This window comes from Leptonychotes weddellii, chromosome 10 (genome assembly GCF_054177405.1).
Source record: "Leptonychotes weddellii isolate Sample4059 chromosome 10, ASM5417740v2, whole genome shotgun sequence".
Lineage (NCBI taxonomy): Eukaryota > Metazoa > Chordata > Mammalia > Carnivora > Phocidae > Leptonychotes > Leptonychotes weddellii.
The window spans coordinates 68,474,344-68,494,428 of NC_138378.1; the positions used below are offsets into that span (position 1 = coordinate 68,474,344).

A 20,085-nucleotide genomic window follows, 5' to 3' on the forward strand; every position below is an offset into this window, starting at 1 on the left:
AACTGATTAAAATCCAGTCATCAGTAACTGCACAAATCAAAATTGTATGACACCTGATAAGATGCAAGAAGTTAGTATCTCTTACGTGGTATTCTTGCTAGAAAGGTACAGCCTGAATCTAATAATAAGGAAATACCAGGCAAACCCAAATTGAAGAGCAATCTACAAAATAACTGACCTGAAACCTTCAAAAATGTTAAAATAATGAAAGCCAAGGAAAGATGAACTGTTTCAGATTGGTGGAGACTAAAGAGACATAACAGTTATGTGCAAAGGGTGATCCCCTGCCTGTGGAAGTCCCTGTTGGGACAGCTGGTGAGACTTGAGTGGGCTCTGTGGATTACATGGTTGTAATATCCATGTTAACTTCTTGAATTGATAGTTCTATTGTGGCGAAGTGGAAGAATGTCCTTGTTTGTAGAAATTATACGCTAAAGTATTCAGGGTGATGGAACATCACCGGCTCAATGGTTTGGGGGAGTGGAGGTCCTTTGTACTTCTTGCAACTTTCCTGTAAGTTTGAAATTATTTTTCTTTTTTTTTTTTTAAAGATTTTATTTATTTATTTGAGAGAGAGGATGAGAGGAGAGAGAGAGCACATGAGAGGGGGGAGGGTCAGAGGCAGAAGCAGACTCCCCGCCGAGCAGGGAGCCCGATGCGGGACTCGATCCCGGGACTCCAGGATCATGACCTGAGCCGAAGGCAGTCGCTTAACCAACTGAGCCACCCAGGCGCCCGGTTTGAGATTATTTCAAGATGAAAAAAATTAAATGAATATCATAAAAACAGTATTTTCCATAATAAAAAAAGTACCATTAAAAAAAAAAATGGGGCTTGAACTCTACCCTGAGATCAAGACCTGAGATCAAAAGTCAGACATTTACCTAAGCCACCCAGGCACCAAAAGGGCACCAGTTTTAAAAATCAGAAAACTTTGCATCAAAGTTCATTCTTTTATATGGGCTTAAAAATCAATAATAAAGCTTCAAAAGAAAAGATCAGCCTAAGTAAGATGTTTTTCTCTTTAGAAATGGAAATTTAACTTCTAAGTTTATTTCATATAACTTGTTAATGTAACCAGTTATCTTACTTGCTTACTTGGTAAATTCTTCCCTTCCTTCCTTCCTCTCCATCCTTTCCTTATTTCTAACTTTTCCAGGTATTCAGAGTTGAGTTGATGTTTTTCCTAAACTAAATAACAGACTATATTTGGGACAAAGAAATACTAAGAAGTAAAAAAGGGCCCTTTCTCTAAGTGTTATTAAAGATTTAACTAGAATTTAAATAAAATTTTGAAAAAAAAAGCTATGAATGGATATTAAGGAGGGCAATTGTTATGATGAGCACTGGGTGTTTTTTGTTAAGTGATGAATCACTAAATTCTACTCCTGAAACCAATATTACACTATATTACATTACTTAATGTTCCCAGTTCTTGCATGAAACAGACCTACACTGATTTTTAACAACCTGTGTCTCATAATATATGAACATATGGAATAAGTAAAGTATATACAGCTAATGTTTACTTTTTGCTTGAAATTTTGCATAATATCAGGAATAGAAATTTAAGAAATAGAAATCTTCTATTAAGGAGGTTCTTAATTTTTCCATTTTGCAGATTCCACTAAATTCAAAGCTGTGCTAAAAAGAAACATGCAAAAGACTATCTCCCAAATTATTTAAATCTTTTTTGTAGCAAAACTTCCCCAGAAACAGAGAAACATTCACACAAAAGTTCTTACCTGTTTATCAGAAGTTTATTTCTATTATCCCTTTCTTATTTTCTGGCATTGAAAATAGTGAAACAATTATTTGCTAGTATTCACATATGAAACTTCTTCATGTCAATTAAATAATTTTCCTGATTTCTAAAATGAATAATACATCTTGGTATCTATGAAGTATGCTTAATGAAGAGATGGGAAACAATCATCCAATACTATCCAAGTCACATGTGTTCTAAAATAAGCTCTCAGATAGTTGAATCAGGGTGATAGAAATTACTACTTAAATCTGAAATTTTAATGAGATTGCTGAAACGTTTCTCTTAATGACCCATCTATTTTCTTTAGGTTTAGCTTATTTCATTTTTCCTTCTTCATAGTACCAACTGATGATTAATTTATTAACAAGTGGTAATCATGTAAGATCATATGAAATATACTTGGGCTATTTTTTGGCAAGCTCCTTGATTTGGTTTCTAAATTCCAAAAGTCATTTCTGATGGTTAGTGCATTTGTTTATTTTAATTATTATTATTTTTGGGTTAGTGCATTTAAATGACATTCTCAGGTGCCTCCTTCACACAGTGGGTGCTCAATAACAAGAGTTATTAAAAAAGGACCCTAGAGACCAGGAAACTTCAGTTTTAGCCCCTGATATGGAAGTAAAATTTTAGATCATTTAACTTTCATTCTTTGGTTTCATATTTATAAAATGGAAATGATAATACCCTGTCCACTTGATGAAGATGTTTGAAATTGGATAATATATTGAAGCACTCTGGTATAATAGCAGATTGTTTAGCAATCTTAATTTTTCAAAATCTTATCCCTGGGTTTGAAGTTACTGAAGGCACTTGTGTCTCCTTATTTAAAAGATTTATGGAAGTCTCTTAACAGGGTATGCCTCAATTCCTAAGGTTTCACTTTCCCTCCCCAGGAAACATACTGATATTTTTAAGTCATCAAAATAGTAACTTGAAGTCATTAAGATTTGTGACAGATTATACAAAAAGTACTTCTGTGGGTAATAGCTTGATTAAAGCTTACTGGGAAAAATATTAATGATGTTAGATTTGCATTTGATATCTTAGAATATTATAGGATACTGTGCTGTATAAATCTAGATATAACTTTTATCAAGATCATTTTTAAAATTTAGAACATGATTTTGAAGGTGGTATGTCTTGTGGAGGGAAATTTTGCTAAAAGAAATTATAGCTTCTCAGATTATCAGAGAACGTATCCTGTTTGTGTACTTCTCTAAATGAAAGAATTAAGAGAATGTTTTCATTATTCATAGTCTGGCATGTAGGGGTTGGAGAGGGAACAAGAAAAATCGTAAGACATCCTTAGAACATTTAACACAAAATATACACATACATAGATCCTGAGATGTTACAACAAATTTTAAAATACATAGATCAACATGATCCAAATGGTTTCCAAGACACTGTAATGGTGAGTTAACAGCCATTATACAGTGTATGCTGAATGGAGGTCCACATCATGCCACGAAAACCCTACTCTGTGTGTCCAAATTTGAAAGCTAGTCATCCAGAGCAGGGGGCCAGTCAACATCTACAGACTAGAAGGAAGAAAACAAGACATGAAAACATTACTGTTCCAGTAAGCGTTTGCTGGTAATGCTGCATAAACTTAATAGTTTTAATATAAGGCAGCAGAAGCAGCTTCATTTGAAGAAAAGTCATTGAATACCACAATTCAACACTCTAAAATCCATAACTAGGTCTTGAGATTCTTGGGCCCAAGGTCTGTTTCTGAATTCACAGAGTATTTGGTTACTCAGCTGGTTAAATTAATTGTACCTTTGGCCAATAAGAGACTAGAGTACATCTAAATTTTGTAAATGTTATTTATGGGTAAAGAAAGAAATTCAGGGAGCAACACCAACTTTTCCTCAGAAGTCTCAGCAACTTTTATTCTTCAGATCATTTTCATTTTCCCATCTTGCATTTAACAAGCACTCAAGTAGTCTATTCACTTACGGTGTTATTTGTAGCTTAGCAACCAAATGAGAAATAAATGAGTATGAAAGAACTAGAAAAGAATAAATGATCATTATGTATCATTTCAGAATTTTTGTTTCTTTTAAAATCAGTTTATCTCTACTCACTTGGTTTGGCTCTTCTAGAACAAAACCTTGATTTAAGTCATAATGAAATTACAGTAGCAGACTATTTTTTTTTCTCCATATAAAACAATCATGTCCTAGGCTTTAGAAGTAGTTTAACTACCCTCGAGGGCCTAATTTGAGAAGTTTAAAAAAGTCCACTGTGCCCATGTCTTGTTACGGGTTTTTTTGAGACTTAAATTTTAAAACCCAAAATGCTTTACCACAAGTGATTTTTTAAATTAATCTATGAGTCACTGCCAGAATCAGAAAAATTTTATTAGAAAAGCCCAAATAACTATTGTGTGTGTACATGTGTATCTTTTAGAAATCCCAAGAAGATATTTTGGTTCTATTTCAGAACATGGCCACATACTGAACACCCATATATAAGCTAATGGGTTGTTTCTCATGCCTGAAAACTAAACATTGCAGGTCACATAGTCTTGTATGTGTTGAAAGCAGGGGAGGTTTAAAAAGCCCTACAGGTGATTCCCGATGGACAAACAGGGATGAGGAACATTGGCCCATGACTCTTGACATTCCTAAGTTGTTCTGAGAATTAAGATCAAAGAAGATGAATGCAGGTGAGATTTTCTTTAACACAAGGTTGTCTTCCTCAAAATAACAGTCCCTCTGAGAAGGCTCCCTGCAACCTTGGAAGTGCTGTTGGTGGCCGTACTGCAGGAGCTCTATAAAATCTTGCTGGAAGCACTCAAGAGAATCGCCGGTAAGCTGATAATGCTCCAGTGATATGTGATTACCATAGCTGTCTGCACACGAGGCAACTATACGCACTTCTTTTGATAACTGATATTAATCCCAAGTGCAAAATGCTAGTCTCCTAATATTGTTTTTGGCTGGTAGGGAGGTACGGGAGAGGGACCCCATCCTTCATCAGGTATTTGTCAAGGAGCACAGTTGTGACTCAGTACCTTTTTGATGCTCAAATGAGAAAATATATTTATGGAGAACTGCCGAAGGACCTATTCAATCCACTCTTATAAATACTTAAGAATTTAACCTTGTTTCAATTCAGACTCTAAGAGCAGAAAATTTGTACCACATCATAGGGGTCCCTTATACAACTGCTTTTATTAATAACCACTGGCTCATCCCATTTTCTATACCTGTCCTGAATGTATGTTTCTGAGTAGTCTGCCTTAAATTTTTTATAAAACAAAATAGGTATGGGAATGAACTCTGTAGAGTCCAAAGGACATATGAAGGGCTCTTAAGTTTCATTTCCTTGCTCCATTTAAGGGTTTAAGACCTCATGCCCCATGTAAATTAGCTATATATTTGCAAGGATCATAAATGAGATCTTGTATTTTTTAAGAAGATAAAAATTCCAAAGACAGTCCCTCCCTGCAATACAATGCTACTGTGAGATTTTGACCATTTTCAAATACCTGTTAAGGTGAGTAGAGATAGATACCTATTTGACTTAATGCCCACCCCCCGCCAAAAGCATAACCTTGGCTGAATTCAATGTACAAATGGGTACTTCCACAATAAAATGGTTTACCTCAACATCCAGCTCAAGAATGTCTGCAGTCACATTCATTAGAGAGCCAATGTTTGGCTTGGTTCTCCCAAAGTCTCCATGCACAAACTCTTTAATGTAGCTGGGGTTTGTTTAAGGAAACAATGGAGATAGCTATGCAGCACTGTTTGGTGAGATTTGATAGGTGAAAGGGAAATGACAGACAAAAGCAGAAATGTTACAAGGGAGAGGTTATTTCTGAGCTGTGACCCATGATGTGTATCTTAGAAAATAAGCTTTGGCAAACTGGTTCCTACCAGCCTGGCAGCTAACAGCAGGACTTTGGCACCTGTGTTTACATCAAACTTCCCAAAAGTCATGACTTTCTTTTTTCTCTAGCTCATCTCCAAGTGCCAAGGTTTGGATATGGATTTTTTTTTTTTAATTTTTTTTTAAGATTTTTAACTAACTAGAATTTAAATAAAAAATTGAAATAAAAAAGATCTTTTTTAAAATGTTTAAGTAATCTCTACATCCAACGTGGGGCTCAAACCCACAACCCGAGATCAAAAGTCCCACGCTCTACTGCCTGAACCAACCAGGCGACCCTGGGTATGGATTTTTAAAATGAACTGTACTTCAGTGCTAACCAAACAAAACAAAACAACCTTTGCTATTTTTTCTTTGCCACAAATTCCATTTTGTCATCTTTTTCGTCCCATTTTTCAATGATGGCAGCTAACATCTGCCAGAAGATAGGTTTCCACAGGGTCACACGATGATGGCTTTCCTGGTAATGTGACCCAGTGACACAATAGCGGTAGGATGGGAGGGACAATGAAAATATTAATTTAGGGGCACCTGGGTGGCTCAGTCGTTAAGCGTCTGCCTTCAGCTCAGGTCATGATCCCAGGGTCCTGGGGTCGAGCCCCACGTCGGGCTCCCTGTTTGGCGGGGAGTCTGCTTCTCCCTCCCCCACTCCCCCTGTTTGTGTTCCCTCTCTCGCTGCCTCTCTCTCTCTCTCTGTCAAATAAATACATAAAATCTTTAAAAAAATATATTAATTTAGTCACTGATAAAGGCTCTTCAGAAGGATTATCAAAGGACCCAAGTTTTAGCTGTTTGCAACTTTTACATGGTTAGCAAGAGAATTAAGTCTTTTGAAAGGGGCGATTTCATGTTTCCTTCATAAGGTCTTCAAATTTTGATGTCAATGGCCAATCCTAGAATTACTTACTAAGATTACATTAACTTTCCTTACACAGGACTCTACTACAGGCTTGAAAATAGTTATCTGAGAGACATAATTTTGCTAGCATTCAGTAAAAACTCATTCAGCATTATGCTGTGTTCTATAAACTGGCACTTAGTATAAAAATTTAATACAATTTGAATAGGAAAAATAAGTTTATTCTCAGATGATAAATAAAAAACTTACACCATGAATATGCTGATATTATGTCCTCCTCACTTTCTGAAAGTGTATTCACTCTACTTTCACCAAATGTTTTGACTCAAGCTTAAGACATGTATCTAGTAACTGCCTTCTTTGCTGAACTCATACTTACTCAACAATTGTCTTTTTCTTTCGAGAATGCTACTTCTGAGTAGCAATGATGAGGGGAGATGACCAAAAAGCCCCAGAACAACCAGTTAAAAGGCCCAGAATTCTTATTCATATCCAGAAGGATGAGGTGTACATCAAATGAACTAGTTCAGCATACCGAGCAATATATGTGAAAAATTCGCATACTTCTGTGTATAACCACATGGTATCTAAAGTTTTAGCAGACGGTTTTTCTTGGCTAAGCCCGTAAGTAACATATACATGCCTGGTCCTAAGAATGTTTTAATAAGATTGAAAAGATTAGTTTCTTCAAAAGACCACTGCATTTCACCTTAGCACTCTAAAATAAAAGCTGGAATTAGATAAAAAAAATTTTTTAAAAATCTGTGATTTCTTTGAAATTCCATCCACATTCCATCTATAGTAGGCACATATATTCCAAACAACAAAGCTATAAAGGTCTGCCCACTGTGGTCTAAACAGGTCATCCCTTGATCCGAACTAAAAATATAAGAGATTTTAAGAGTAAATAACATCTACCTATTTCAGCTTAGCAAATGCTGGTCACTTCTGGGATAGGATGGGGTGGAGTGGTGTGGGGTTGGGGAGGAAGAGAGAGGAGGTTGATGGAAAAGGAGAAACAGACTACAGCAACATGGTGAGAATGCTACTTGGGGATTAAAATGACATTTTTTGCCTTATACCCATAAATATATCATTAGTTTTATATTAGGTATCTTACCACTTCATGCTATTGGATCACTAAATAATATAAAACCAAGAAACAAACAAATATTAGGAGCACTTTTGAAAAATAAACTAGAGCTAGGACTCTGGCAACTCCCTGATGTATTTTAACTAACAACTCAGAACGGATACAAAACCACACAAAACAGGGTACCATATGAACAACTGATCATTTTTGGACTATTCTCTTGTTTTGGGCCAGTGGCCAAATAAAGTGAAGACCAGTATGAAAGTAGGGCCACTCCCATCTACTATCAGTGTTTAGTGATTTGGGGCAAATGCTCAAAATGCTGAAAGAACCCAAGTGTGGTTATGAAAATGTGACTTGCAGAATGTATAAAGACACAAATCAATAAATGAATCAATCAGAACTGTTTCCTGAGTACTTACTAGGTAGGCAGAATTGTGTGACACACTATTTGAAAGTTCATGCTCTACCGGCTGCCGCCTCGCGGTTTAAAATGTCATTTTGAAAGATACAAATTAGATGGGAACCCTCCCCCCCCGCCAAAAAAAGGACTCTTCCCCAACCTAATCCTTACCCTAATTGTTCCTGGATCAAGTTGCACCTATTTTCTAGGGCAGCGTGAACTCTTCCGACAGGGTTAGAGGATTGCTATGCGGAAGGCGAAAGGATACGTTCCAGCTTGAGTCTTCAGATAGAGGTGGAAATGATGTTCATCCACATAGCATGTCTCCATGGAGTGAATGATGCGAGTTCTCACAGCCAGGGGCCTCCGGTGAAGGACCCGCAGAGGTGTTTTCTGGTCGATCTTTAAGTCCTAGAGGAGGATGTGTTACACAACCATGGAGTCAGCTTTGCTGTGCAGGAAGCCTGTCTCAACACCTCCTCTGTCATCCATGGCCCACCACAGATGTTTTCTTCGGAGGACTCATCTATCACTGTCAGGGTAGATACTAATACTATAATAAATTGTATTCCCTAAGGTTCAGGCTCTGTGGAACTTTTCATAACCTCGTCCACAGTTACTCACTTACTGGGCCCCAGTATGCCATTTTTAAAAAAGGCTTTGAAGTAAATGATCCCCAAGGTCTCTTTTGCTCTAACATTTAATCAATTAATTGAATTGAGCAGGACCCTGGAGTTCTAGTCTGTTCTTTACTTTAACAGAGCTCTTCTAGAAGACCTATTCTTACCCACCCACCCCCACCCCCCGGCAACCCAACAGATGACCTAACAGAGCTGAGGTGAGAAATGGCTATTTGTAGAGGGTGAGACCTCAGCATCACTGGTGTGTACGGGCAGTGTGCATGTTTTAAGGACAACCAAACACCTGCATACAAGGTTATTTTGTTGTTGTATGAAAAGATATATCTGGAAAATTAACAGTTGCATCACTGTTCAGGGTAGTGTTTCAATATAATAATTACAAAGAAGTGTGTGTAATAAACCAGGACCTCTCAGTATTTGTAAGCCCAGTTCAAATTACTTGAGAATAATAATACTGCATGCCTTTTTTACAATTCAGGTTTTTTTTAGGGGCACGGGCTTGTTTTTCTTATAATTAGAGATTTCCTTTTGTCACAAGATATAAATCAAGAAATAGAGATTAATATTGTAGAAGGTCAACTAATTCCAAGTTTTAAAAATAGATATTGGGCATAATGAGAAATGTAGGTTCTTAAGAACTTTGAATCTTCTGCCATTTCTTGTTGGAACAACTCCTTCCTAATGTACATGATTTGGGAGTGCCTGAAGCCATGCTAAGAAGAGAAGGATTTCTGTCTGGTCTCCCCTCTATCAAATTTTCCACCAAGAAAGAAAGAGCAAGTTCTGACAAAGACTATACTGGAAATGGTATGACTGTTTTGATCATAGCAGTGAGTCAATGGCCCCTCCTAATTCATGGGTTTTATGATTCTCTAATGCTTTGATTTTAGAAGCACTTTGTTCTGCTGAGATAGGCTGTCTCCATAAGGTTTGACATTTCTCCGGCCAAAAAGACAAAAAAAGGACAAGGCTGAACTGTTAAGGAATCTGTACAGATATGGCCTCCACTGTAGAATACAGAAATAGCTGGCTTCAAATGAATGACCAAGGAGTGCTCTTCTCCCTGTTTCCTTTCTTGCTACTCACTCCCAGGACTGCAAACCATGAACTAGTCAATGGAAGTACTAACTGATCTGGTAGACCCACCACTGGACTTCCAACATAACGCTTGATCACCACACACTCCTGTGTGTGTTTTGTGTCTGCTTGCTTTCAGTAGACAAAAGGAAACCATTTACTCTAACAACGCACTCTGCTGGCCCCATTCTGCTGAATTTTCAGAAACACATATACATATACACAAACGGTTTTTTTTTCCTTAGAAGTAGGTTGCCCTTAAAAAAGAAGAGACACATAGTAAATTTGAAGTGACTGTTTCTCAAAATGGGACAGTAACTCAGTTTTTGTATTTTTGATGACAATAGGAATATTTGAAAATAGTCTTAACCTAACACAAAAAATTATTAGAAGTCAGATAGTCCCATCAGTCTATTTGGGCTGTGAACCATTAAAAGAGACCCTTTCACTGCTTACTCTGTACCTCCAAAAATCATCTTTCAGCATTATTCAGCATTATTTCTGAATTAGCTCTGAATATAGCTACCTCCAGATGATAAATCTATTTTTTTTTAAGTAGGCTCCACACCCAATGTGGGGCTTGACCTCATGACCCCAAGATCAAGAGTCACATGCTCTACCAACTGAGCCATCCAGGTGCCCCTGAATCTATTTTTAAAATGAGTTAATTTTCCCCCCAGCATTCTGAATGACTTGTACACCTGATGGAAAAGAGGTTTAGAAATTTGTTTTGCGGGGTGCCTGGGTGGCTCAGTCGTCAAGCGTCTGCCTTCAGCTCAGGTCATGATCTCAGGGTCCTGGGATTGAGCCCCGCATCAGGCCCCCTGCTTGGCGGGAAGCCTGCTTCTCTCTCTCCCACTCCCCCTGCTTGTGTTCCCTCTCTTGCTGTGTCTCTCTCTGTCAAATAAATAAAGTCTTTTAAAAAATTTTTTTGTTTTGTAATCTTAAAGATATCTGTCTAGAGTTAAACTATCATCCTAAAAGCCCCAGATAATGGGCCAAAAGCCAATAGCTTTTGATACAAAATCACAGAACCTGAAACCTGGAGGCCCTCTGGGGGTGATCTAGTCCACCCCCAGGGTTAGAGATGAACTTGTCTAAGCCGGTGAATTACTCCTATGCTTTCACCAAGACACTTACACTATAAACATGATTCTGCACTTCACTTTCTTTCTCATAACGTCATGGGTATTTCTGTAAGTCATAGCTGTAGGCCTACCTCTATCCTTTTTTCCAACAATTTTAGGTATATATACATACAATAACATAAATTAAATGGGATCACATGCTGTTTTAGTTTTTTTTTTAAAATAGCTTTATAAGATACCAGCTTGTTCTTCCCTTTCCTTTTTGAAGGAAATTCACTTTGTTCCTAGTTGTGCTGTTGATTTTGCCGCTTTGAATAAAGTAAACATCTTTGTGCACATATACTTATGCAATGGAGTTTTATTTCTTCCGGATAGATTACCAGTAGTAAAAGTGTTGGGTAGAAGACCAGTATATTTTTAAAGTCATCATTACGTTGTTTTCCAAAAAGGCTAAATACTTTATATTTCTACTGACAAAGTATGCAACTAGCTTTCTCCTCCATGCCACCCAGTAGGTGTTACTAGTCTCAGAGGACTAAAGTGAGGTCTTATTGTTACTTCAATCCAGAAGTGGAACATCTATTCAGATGATTCTTGGCCATTTGGGGTTGCTCGTTTTCAGCTTATTCATATCCTTTGTCTATTCTTCATAAGTATAAATCCTATTTATGGTATCTTTTGCCATACAATTTGTTTTCTACATAGTCATATATATGTGTATACACAAACACACACTTGTGTGTGTGTTTAAATCACAATGTATCCCCCTCTATATACTCTTTATAGCTTGTTTTCTTCCCCCTTAGCATCTATCAGGAACATTTTCCTTTGTTAATAAATAGTCACCTACTACATAATTTCTAACAACTGGCTAGCAATAGCTCATTATACAGATAAACGGTAAGATTAAGCCATTCTCCTCTTGTAGGTCATCTAAATTATTACAAAATATTGCCCATTTAAATGATGTTGTGATGACTGTACACATCTCTGTGCCCATTTATGCTCATTCCTTACATTTGAGAGTAAATTATCGTTACAGGAAGAGTCAGGGACAGGTGGGAAGAAATATGCAAATGAATAGGCAGACCCTCTACAGTGATATGCTCATGTGAAGGAAAATCCAGCACGTGCCAAAATATTTGTGCTGTACATATACTATCCTTCTTAAAAATTTATAATATGTTTTATTTATGCACTTAATCTTAGCATCAGTCCTATTAGGTCAATTCTATTTTGTATTTCCTTTCTACATATGGCCAAATGTAATAATAGCATTGCTGAGGTTTTCTATGTGCCAGATACTGTTCTAAGTGCTTGATATGACTAAACTCATTTCATTATTCTAACTAATTTTATAGATGAAAAAACTGAAGCATAAAGAGGATAAGCAACTTGTCCAAAGTCACACAACTATGAAAGGCAGATCCAGGATTTGCATCCAAGAAATCTGTGCCCAGAGGCAGGCTCTTCATCACTAGCAATGCTGTCTCTCAAACAGGCTCGATGAAATGCCCAGTCATTCAACCAGCAAATGGCAAAGCCAGGATTTGAAAGCAGGTCTCACATTCCCCAAAGCCCATGCTCTATGAGTTGCTAGTAATAAACTAAAAGTGAAAGGACTCTTTTATAGGCAATCGAAAAATAAAATAAAAAGAGTTAGAGCACTTAGCTACCTTTATGCCATTTAGGAATTCAATGTCTTTCTTCTGTATGGCTTTATTTGTCCATATTAAGGCACTATAGGACTTGGTCTTTTCTTCTTCGCCTTCTTTCATATGTCCTATTGCCTCTCTAAACAAAAACAATAAAAGCAAGTTTATCTAAATACACAGAATACACACAAGCCTTGCCCCAAACTTCCCTTTCTTTAAAAATAGCTTTATTCAGATAAAATTTATATACAATTCCCATTTTAATTGTACGATTCAGTGATTTCTAGCATGTTTACAGAGTTGTGTGGCTATGACCACAATCTAATTTTAGAATACTTCATCATCCCAAAAAAGAAACTCCATACCTATTTGCAGTCACTTCCCATGCCCTGTTTCCCCCAGCCTTTGGCACCATTAATTGACTTTCTATCTCTACAGATTTCCCTACTCTGAATATTTCATATAAAATAGAATCATACAATATGTGGTGTGTGGTCTCTGGCTTCTTTCACTTCATGTTTTCAAGGTTCATCCATGTTGGAGCATATATCAGTCAGTACTTTTTTCCTTTTTATTACTGAATAATATTCCATTGTATGGAGATACCATATATTATCCGTGGACATTTGGGTTGTTTCTACTTTTTTTGGTATTATGAATAATGCTACTTTGAACATTCATGTAGAAGTCTTTGTGTGGATGTACACTTTCATTTCTCTTGGGTATATATCTAGAAGTGGTATTGCTGGGTCATAATGGTAACTCTATGTTTAACCTTCTGAGAAATTACCGAACTGTCTTTCAAAGTGGCCACGCTTACAATCCCACAGCAATATATGAGGGTTCCGATTTCTCCACATCTTTGCCAACATTTGTTTTTTTCTGTCTTTTTGATTATAGCCATCCTAGTGAGGGTACAGTGAGCTATCACTGAGGTTTTGATTTGTCCTTCCCCAATGGCAAATGATACTGAGCATTTTTTTCATGTATTCATTAATTGTATGTCCTCTTCGGAGAAATGTCCACTTAATCATCTCCTTCATTTTTAATTGGGTTGTTTTCTTATTATTGAGTTGTAAGAGTTCTTTATATATTCTGGATACAATTCCCTTAACAGATAAATGATCTAGGGCGCCTGGGTGGCTTAGTCGTTAAGCGTCTGCCTTCGGCTCAGGTCATGATCCCAGGGTCCTGGGATCGAGTCCCACATCGGGCTCCCTGCTTGGCAAGAAGCCTGCTTCTCCCTCTCCCATTCCCCCTGCTTGTGTTCCTGCTCTCGCTGTCTCTCTCTCTGTCAAATAAATAAATAAAATCTTTAAAAACAAACAAACAAACAAACAAAAAACAGATAAATGATCTACAACCAAAACTTCCCTTTTGAGATCAGCTCCAGGGAGTCCACCCTTACCTTGTGACAAGCTGCAAGTCACGGACTTGGATTTTGTTAGATGAATTATTAATTTTCTGTAGTAGCAGAAAAGGAAAAACAATTAGCAATTCTAGTTCGGTTATAGAGCTGCAGAAACATGACAATTTCCATGTCATGAAGTGGTTTACCTGCTGAAGTTCCTTAATTTCTTGTGAAGTGAAATGTACTCTATGAGGATTCACCAGCTCAATTGCAAAGGGCCTTCCTGGCAGCACACACCCGTCATGAAACAGAAACGTGTTGATGGAGTTAACATTTGGGCTAATGCAAGAGGGTTAGGAGGTGTGAAAAAATGAGTTGAGCTCTAGAGGACTGAAAGTTTAGTGACATGACTACATCTGGGAGAGGGAAGGATGTGTGAAAGAATCAAGGGGCTTTTTGGGGGCTGCTAAACCCCAGTACAGGCAATATGTGAAAATGACTGTTTTCCCAAAGGTCCATGAACAAGACTGTGTTAATTACAAAATAAAATCCAAACAACCGCTAATTGACCTGATTACACTAAGGTAACGTTATCACACATGGCAATGCCCAGGTATACCAGGCTGAAATCCATTCTCCTAAGCCAAATCCACTAGTGAAACGGAAAAGCTAGGATTCCATAAAGGGAAGGGACTATAAAGCTCAAGCTCAGGATTAACTCTCATCATCTTTTTTGTAATGCAACAATGTAAAATGAGAGAAATGGAGGCTAAGAGAGCAGAATCGCTTTTTAAATGAAGATGTGCATTTTGAAAACTATACTGGTACTGCTGAAATGTTATCAAATGGAACAATTAATAAGCAAAACTTTTGGAAAAACTCAGGCATTGTCTTGTTAATGCACATAAAAGTCCCTTAGAACCTATAGGTATGCAATAAGGATGGCCTCTTAAGAAATGAATCCTGTTAAGACATAATCATATAATTTATAAAGGTAGCTCCATAATCCACAAAGCTTCCTCACTGGGAGAAGCTCTGGGCTCTGCCCACTTTGGTTTTAACTGAGCGACTACAGTGAACCTGCTGTCTGAGAAGGGTGATAGTCTGAAAGTTAGCTCTAGTCAAGTGATGCTATTGCAATCTTACCATTTCCTAATGTTCTCACATCTACATCTTCTCTTCCAGAGGAGGAAAAATTAAAACCTTTGCAAAGCAGACAAAGAAAAATAATCAGTAACATAATAACCCTAAGATTTTCATTCCCACCCTTTGGTAAAAACTTCATTTGTCTTAAACAACCTACAGGAGAATTCCAAGGGATAGTCATCCCACCTCTAATCCCAATCTCTAATAAAAATAGCAATGATAATAAAAAACACCATTTATTGAGCACCTGTCATATGCTGGGCATTGAGCTAAAATTCTGCATACATTATTTCATTTAATCTTTATTATAACCTTACGATGTAGATATTAAACAAAGGAACACCAAGCTTCTAAAAGGATAACTATTTTTTCCCAAGACCACATGATTAAATGGCAGAGCTGTTCCTGATGTCAAAGCTAGACCTTAACGGGAAAGCCAAAGGGAGAGAGCACTGTTTGGAGGAAGGCTCCACTACAAGCCTGGCCAGAAGCTTATGGTGAAAAATCTATCATCTTTCCTTTTTTCCTTAAAATAAAACAAAGCAAAAACATTTATTTGAAAATTAAACTCTATGAAAAGAAGAAGAGGGGGAAAGAAGGGTTTTAAAGCAAATTCTTTATGTTAAACAAACCTAAGCTGGGATCACAACAAAACTAGTGTTCATTCTAAGATAGATGGATCATCCTACACTAAAAAGGTGCAAATATTAGAATGGAAAATGGTGTAAAAAAAAGGGGCAGGGGTTATATGACAACTTCCTTAGATACAAAACTGAAGATTGCACCATCATCACCATAGGAAACATTACCATAGGCAGGCATATTATAAATGTTTCATATATGTTAACACTGTGAGGTAGGTACTATCATTATCCTCATTTTACTTACAAGGAAAATGAGACAGACAGGATAGGTAACTTGCCTAAGATCACATCACTGGTAGGTGATAAGGCCAGGATTTGAACCAGACAATCTGACTCCAGAGTCTCTTAACCACCACAAAAACAGGCTGAAGATCCAGACTCATGCACACAGGGAAAGCAAGACCAGTCTTCTCAGAGCAGGGATTAGAAAAGGCTGCTATGTTTGGAGTACTCTGGTCAGTCATTAGAATTTGGCAAAGTGTAAGATCTCTGAACACATATATTGGAGGCTAGAACTCAGACTCACACCCTGATTTATTCATTCAGGAACAAATATCTACAGTGGGCATGTGCAAGTCGCTGTGCTAGATCCTGGGGAAACAAACAAGATGGACACAGGGCTTACTGTTTGTGGAGGGATAAGGACTGTAATATAGTGGCTAGGGCTAGGACAGGAAGCATACAGGAACATTCCTGTACTAAGAGCACAGTTACAGCATGAGCTATGAGGTTTGTATTTATTCCTCAATGGTCCAGCCACTTTGGAGAGCACAAGATGAGGAAGAATGGGATAGCTGGGAAGAACAAATGGGAAAGGTGGAAGGAGGGTGAACACCATTTTGAAAGCCACTTTTTTCCAAGAAAAGAGTCTGTATGTAAAGGTCCCATGTAGATTTTAGAAAAAGGAAGGTTAACAGGCTTGAAAAGTCCTATGAAAATGACACTGAAGATTAGCCCTCTTTCCTAGGATGTTTAGCTGTGAAGAAAGTAGGATTTCATTCTTCTTTCACCTCTAAGAAATCCCTTTTGCAAGCCAAGGTCAACACTTTGGGGAAATAGGCTCTGAGCTGTTGTCTGTCATGTACTGCCAGGGTCAAGTAGGCTCCTCTCTGCCCCCAGGGATCAAAGCTATGGGTCTCACCAAAAGTGGCAACGCAGGGCTGGCCAGGTAAGGGCTAGATATCCAAGGTAGGCCTAGAATTTAAGCTGTTGCATTAACACCTGAGAACTGGTCAGGTAAGCAGCCATGAAAGCTACAAGGTCAGGCTCTTCTCGAGGCAGAGAATCTAAGCCAGGCAAGGAGTAGGATTCTGTGAACCATTAAGTCCCAAAGAATCCTCCATTCCATGTTTAAAGTCCATTTTTAAGCTGTTAATAAAAACCAGAGTAACATCAGTAGCTTCTAGGCAGTCAACAGACTCAAGAGTAGCACTAAGTAGGGGTGGATAGCTAAATGGAGAGTTCAGAGTGGCATTTGGGAAGCTGAAAGATACTGACTCCCTGGGGCTGCGATCTGTCTTACACCTGCCCACCTCCATCTCCAAACCAGCCATAATATTAGGGCACCAGGGGATCCACAGTGACTGAGCCATAACCTCTCCCTGGTAGGGGTGAAGGGAATGAACAGGACACAAAGAGATAAGTCCACCAGTGACAGCTAAATCAGACGAGAAATCTCTAGTTCATAAACTAGCCCATAAAACTTCCACAAATTCTAGCCCATTAATAAGAAAGAGTTGCAGAAAGCAAGGCTCTTGAGAAGTCCAGAGAAACATTAAATCTAGACAAAGGAAGAAGGGACATTTATTATATCTTTTAGAAAAGTATTTCAAATTTGGACACTTCATTAAGGATATTTTTGGGGGTAACCTTTAACCCTTTATTCCTGTGCAATTATGGATATTAGCTGACAACAAAAGGAAAAGGAGTTACCATCTTAAGTATTAGGAAATACATGCTTAAAATTTGGTTGAGTTTTCTTTTTTTTTTTTTAAGGATTTTATTTTTAAGTAATCTCTACACCCAACGTGGGGCTCGAACTCACAACCCTGAGACTAAGAGTCACATACTCCACCGACTGAGCCAGCCAGGTGTCCTGGTTGAGTTTTCTAAATTCACATTATGCCTTGTCTTATCCCCCTAATTCTGCAAGTTCTTTGAGCTTTTTGCTCAAAGAAACAGATATTTCAAAAACAAAAACAAACCAAGTGCAAGAATGATCAGCAGTTCAGCAGTTTCGCTAGTCTGCAGTGGCCCTCATACCCAGGGCAGACAGAGATGCAACTGACAAATGGGCAGAGGCCAGATAATAAAGGCCTCAGAAGATCAAGTTCAGTAGTTTGGACTTTTATCCTGTATGTAGTCACTGACAAGTTTTCAGCAGGGAAATAACATGACAGATATTTATTCAATAAGTGAAATAATAAATGGGTTAGGGGAAAATTTCTTAGACACATTGACTTTGAGAGTGTGTCAAAGTTTACTACTCATTAACTAGGGGACTAGCAAGGGGATAATATGATGTGCCTGTTTAAAGTAACTGAGCAACAAGTTTGTATCTCCCATTTAGGAGAAGGAATCTTTATTTTTTATTTTTATTTATTTATTTATTTAATTTTTAAAAGATTTTATTTATTTATCTGAGAGAGAGAGAGTGTAGGTGAGAGGGAGAGGGAGAGAGAATCTGAAGCAGACCCGGGCACTGAGCACAGAGCCCAACGAAACTAAGAATCAGACGCTCAACCTACTGAGTCACCCAGGTACCCCATGGGGAAGGAATCTTTATATAAGTAGCTAGATTACTTCATATAATACTGCTTATTTTCAGAGAGTTGTAAACCATAGAGGTACAACAGTCAGAACCATCTTCCCGGAGCTATCAGACGTGAACCACAGAAAGAACAATATATGAGATGCACAGGGTTAGCAAATTGATGCTACCAATCAGGCATTTCAAACAACAGGTTTTATCCCCAACAAGGAGCCAGTTAGCACAGAAGCCCAGAGGTCTGCTTTTTCTCAAGCAGCTCTCAATAAATTTCCTCAGGATACAATTACAGATGCTAAACACACAGTTTGCTTCATTTTCAGTTTGGGTATAATTTTTTCCCCCTCAAATGGAAAATGAAACCAAGCTAATGTCATGAAAGATTGCAAGGGGGAAACATACAGCTGTTTCAGAGCCTCCCAACAGCCCTATTGGTAATGGGAGCTTCCTTGGGACCCAAATAATCAAAACTGAAAGCTTCTTGAATCATCTTATAGAAAGAGAGTAAGGTGGCTCCAAAAAGAGTTTGGAAGAGACTTTTTGTGCTAAAGCTTGATTTTCACTTCTTCATAACTTGGATAATTCTTATGAGATAACCAGTATGTAAATATTAAGTAGATAAAAACTCATGCCAATATCCCAGAGTCTTGACTGCTAAGATTTTGGAAAATGTTAGGTTGCTAGGGTAATTTCTTCTTTATTTAGTAAACAATTCTTTTTTTTTTTTTTTAAAGATTTTATTTATTTATTTGACAGAGAGAAAGAAAAAGCACAAGCAGGGGGAGCTACAGGCAGAGGCAAAGGGAGAAGCAGGCTCCCCGCCAAGCAAGGAGCCCGATGAGGGGCTTGATCCCAGGACCCTGGGATCATGACCTGAGCTGAAGGCAGACGCTTAACCGACTGAGCCACCCAGGGGCCCCTCAGTAAACAATTCTTAAAGACCCTTAAAGAGGGTCCACCAACCCAATACGCAACAAATTATAAGAAGGATATAGTTTAAAGTGCTCTTTCCTCTTGACAAGCCAGAGAGCTGGAAGGGACAGCCATATCTCTTCTCAATTATCTGCCTGCCTGCCATTCCTAAAGCAGGCCTGTCTTAAGGCTTTTCAGAGAGAAGGTGGATATCTAGTTGGTTCCTCAAAAAAAAGTGTTCTAATTATGCTAGGAGACCCACTTCAAAGTAAATCATTATTTACTGCCTACAGTTTTTCCTGATGTACAACATTATTTTCTGCAATTGAAATCTTAGCCCCTTTCCTCTAGTCTAATCCTAGGTGAAATCACAAGGCTCTATGCTGCCCGTGACCTGACAAACCTATTGAGACAAAGAAAACATAAACCTGACAGGATCTGACTCATCCCACAAACCTGGGCTCATTAATACCTGGAAAATTAAAACACAACATACTATCATTAGGTCATTGTAAAATGGTAGCTGTTGATCTATTTTCTCTAGTCTTGAACTTTATCCCAGGATATTTTAGCAGTTAAGATGGGAGCTAGGCATTTGCCAGTGATTATTCTTGAACAAGCACTGGATGTGGAAGTTGTGTTTTAATTTCCTCATATTCCCCAAAAAGAGGCCAAGTCTGAGGTGTCCCAAGGTCAGAGCTTAAGTACATTCACTTAAAATAGTTTCAGTGGTTTTGCATTTGCCGAGTCATCTTGAGAAAGGAAAGAAATACTT

The 20,085-nt window shown here is 37.9% G+C and overlaps 1 protein-coding gene across 3 annotated transcripts in view; it reads right to left on the minus strand.

The window, feature by feature from the left end:
- Positions 1 to 1,738: 1,738 nt before the first annotated feature.
- PUS10 (pseudouridine synthase 10) overlaps positions 1,739 to 20,085 on the minus strand; it is a 68,784-nt gene continuing 50,437 nt past the window's right edge. For 2 of the 3 annotated variants that reach the window (XM_081833587.1, XM_081833588.1), the window contains exons 12-18: positions 14,988 to 15,044; positions 14,048 to 14,124; positions 13,899 to 13,954; positions 12,512 to 12,629; positions 8,298 to 8,440; positions 5,387 to 5,486; positions 1,739 to 3,312 (exon numbers count right to left, since the gene is read on the minus strand). In XM_081833587.1, the coding sequence (XP_081689713.1) occupies positions 3,274 to 3,312; positions 5,387 to 5,486; positions 8,298 to 8,440; positions 12,512 to 12,629; positions 13,899 to 13,954; positions 14,048 to 14,124; positions 14,988 to 15,044 (590 nt within the window). In that variant the 3' untranslated portion in view covers positions 1,739 to 3,273. Of the gene's footprint in view, positions 3,313 to 5,386; positions 5,529 to 8,200; positions 8,441 to 12,511; positions 12,630 to 13,898; positions 13,955 to 14,047; positions 14,125 to 14,987; positions 15,045 to 20,085 lie in introns of those variants that run through there. The other variant, XR_014149301.1, reaches the window with a different exon arrangement.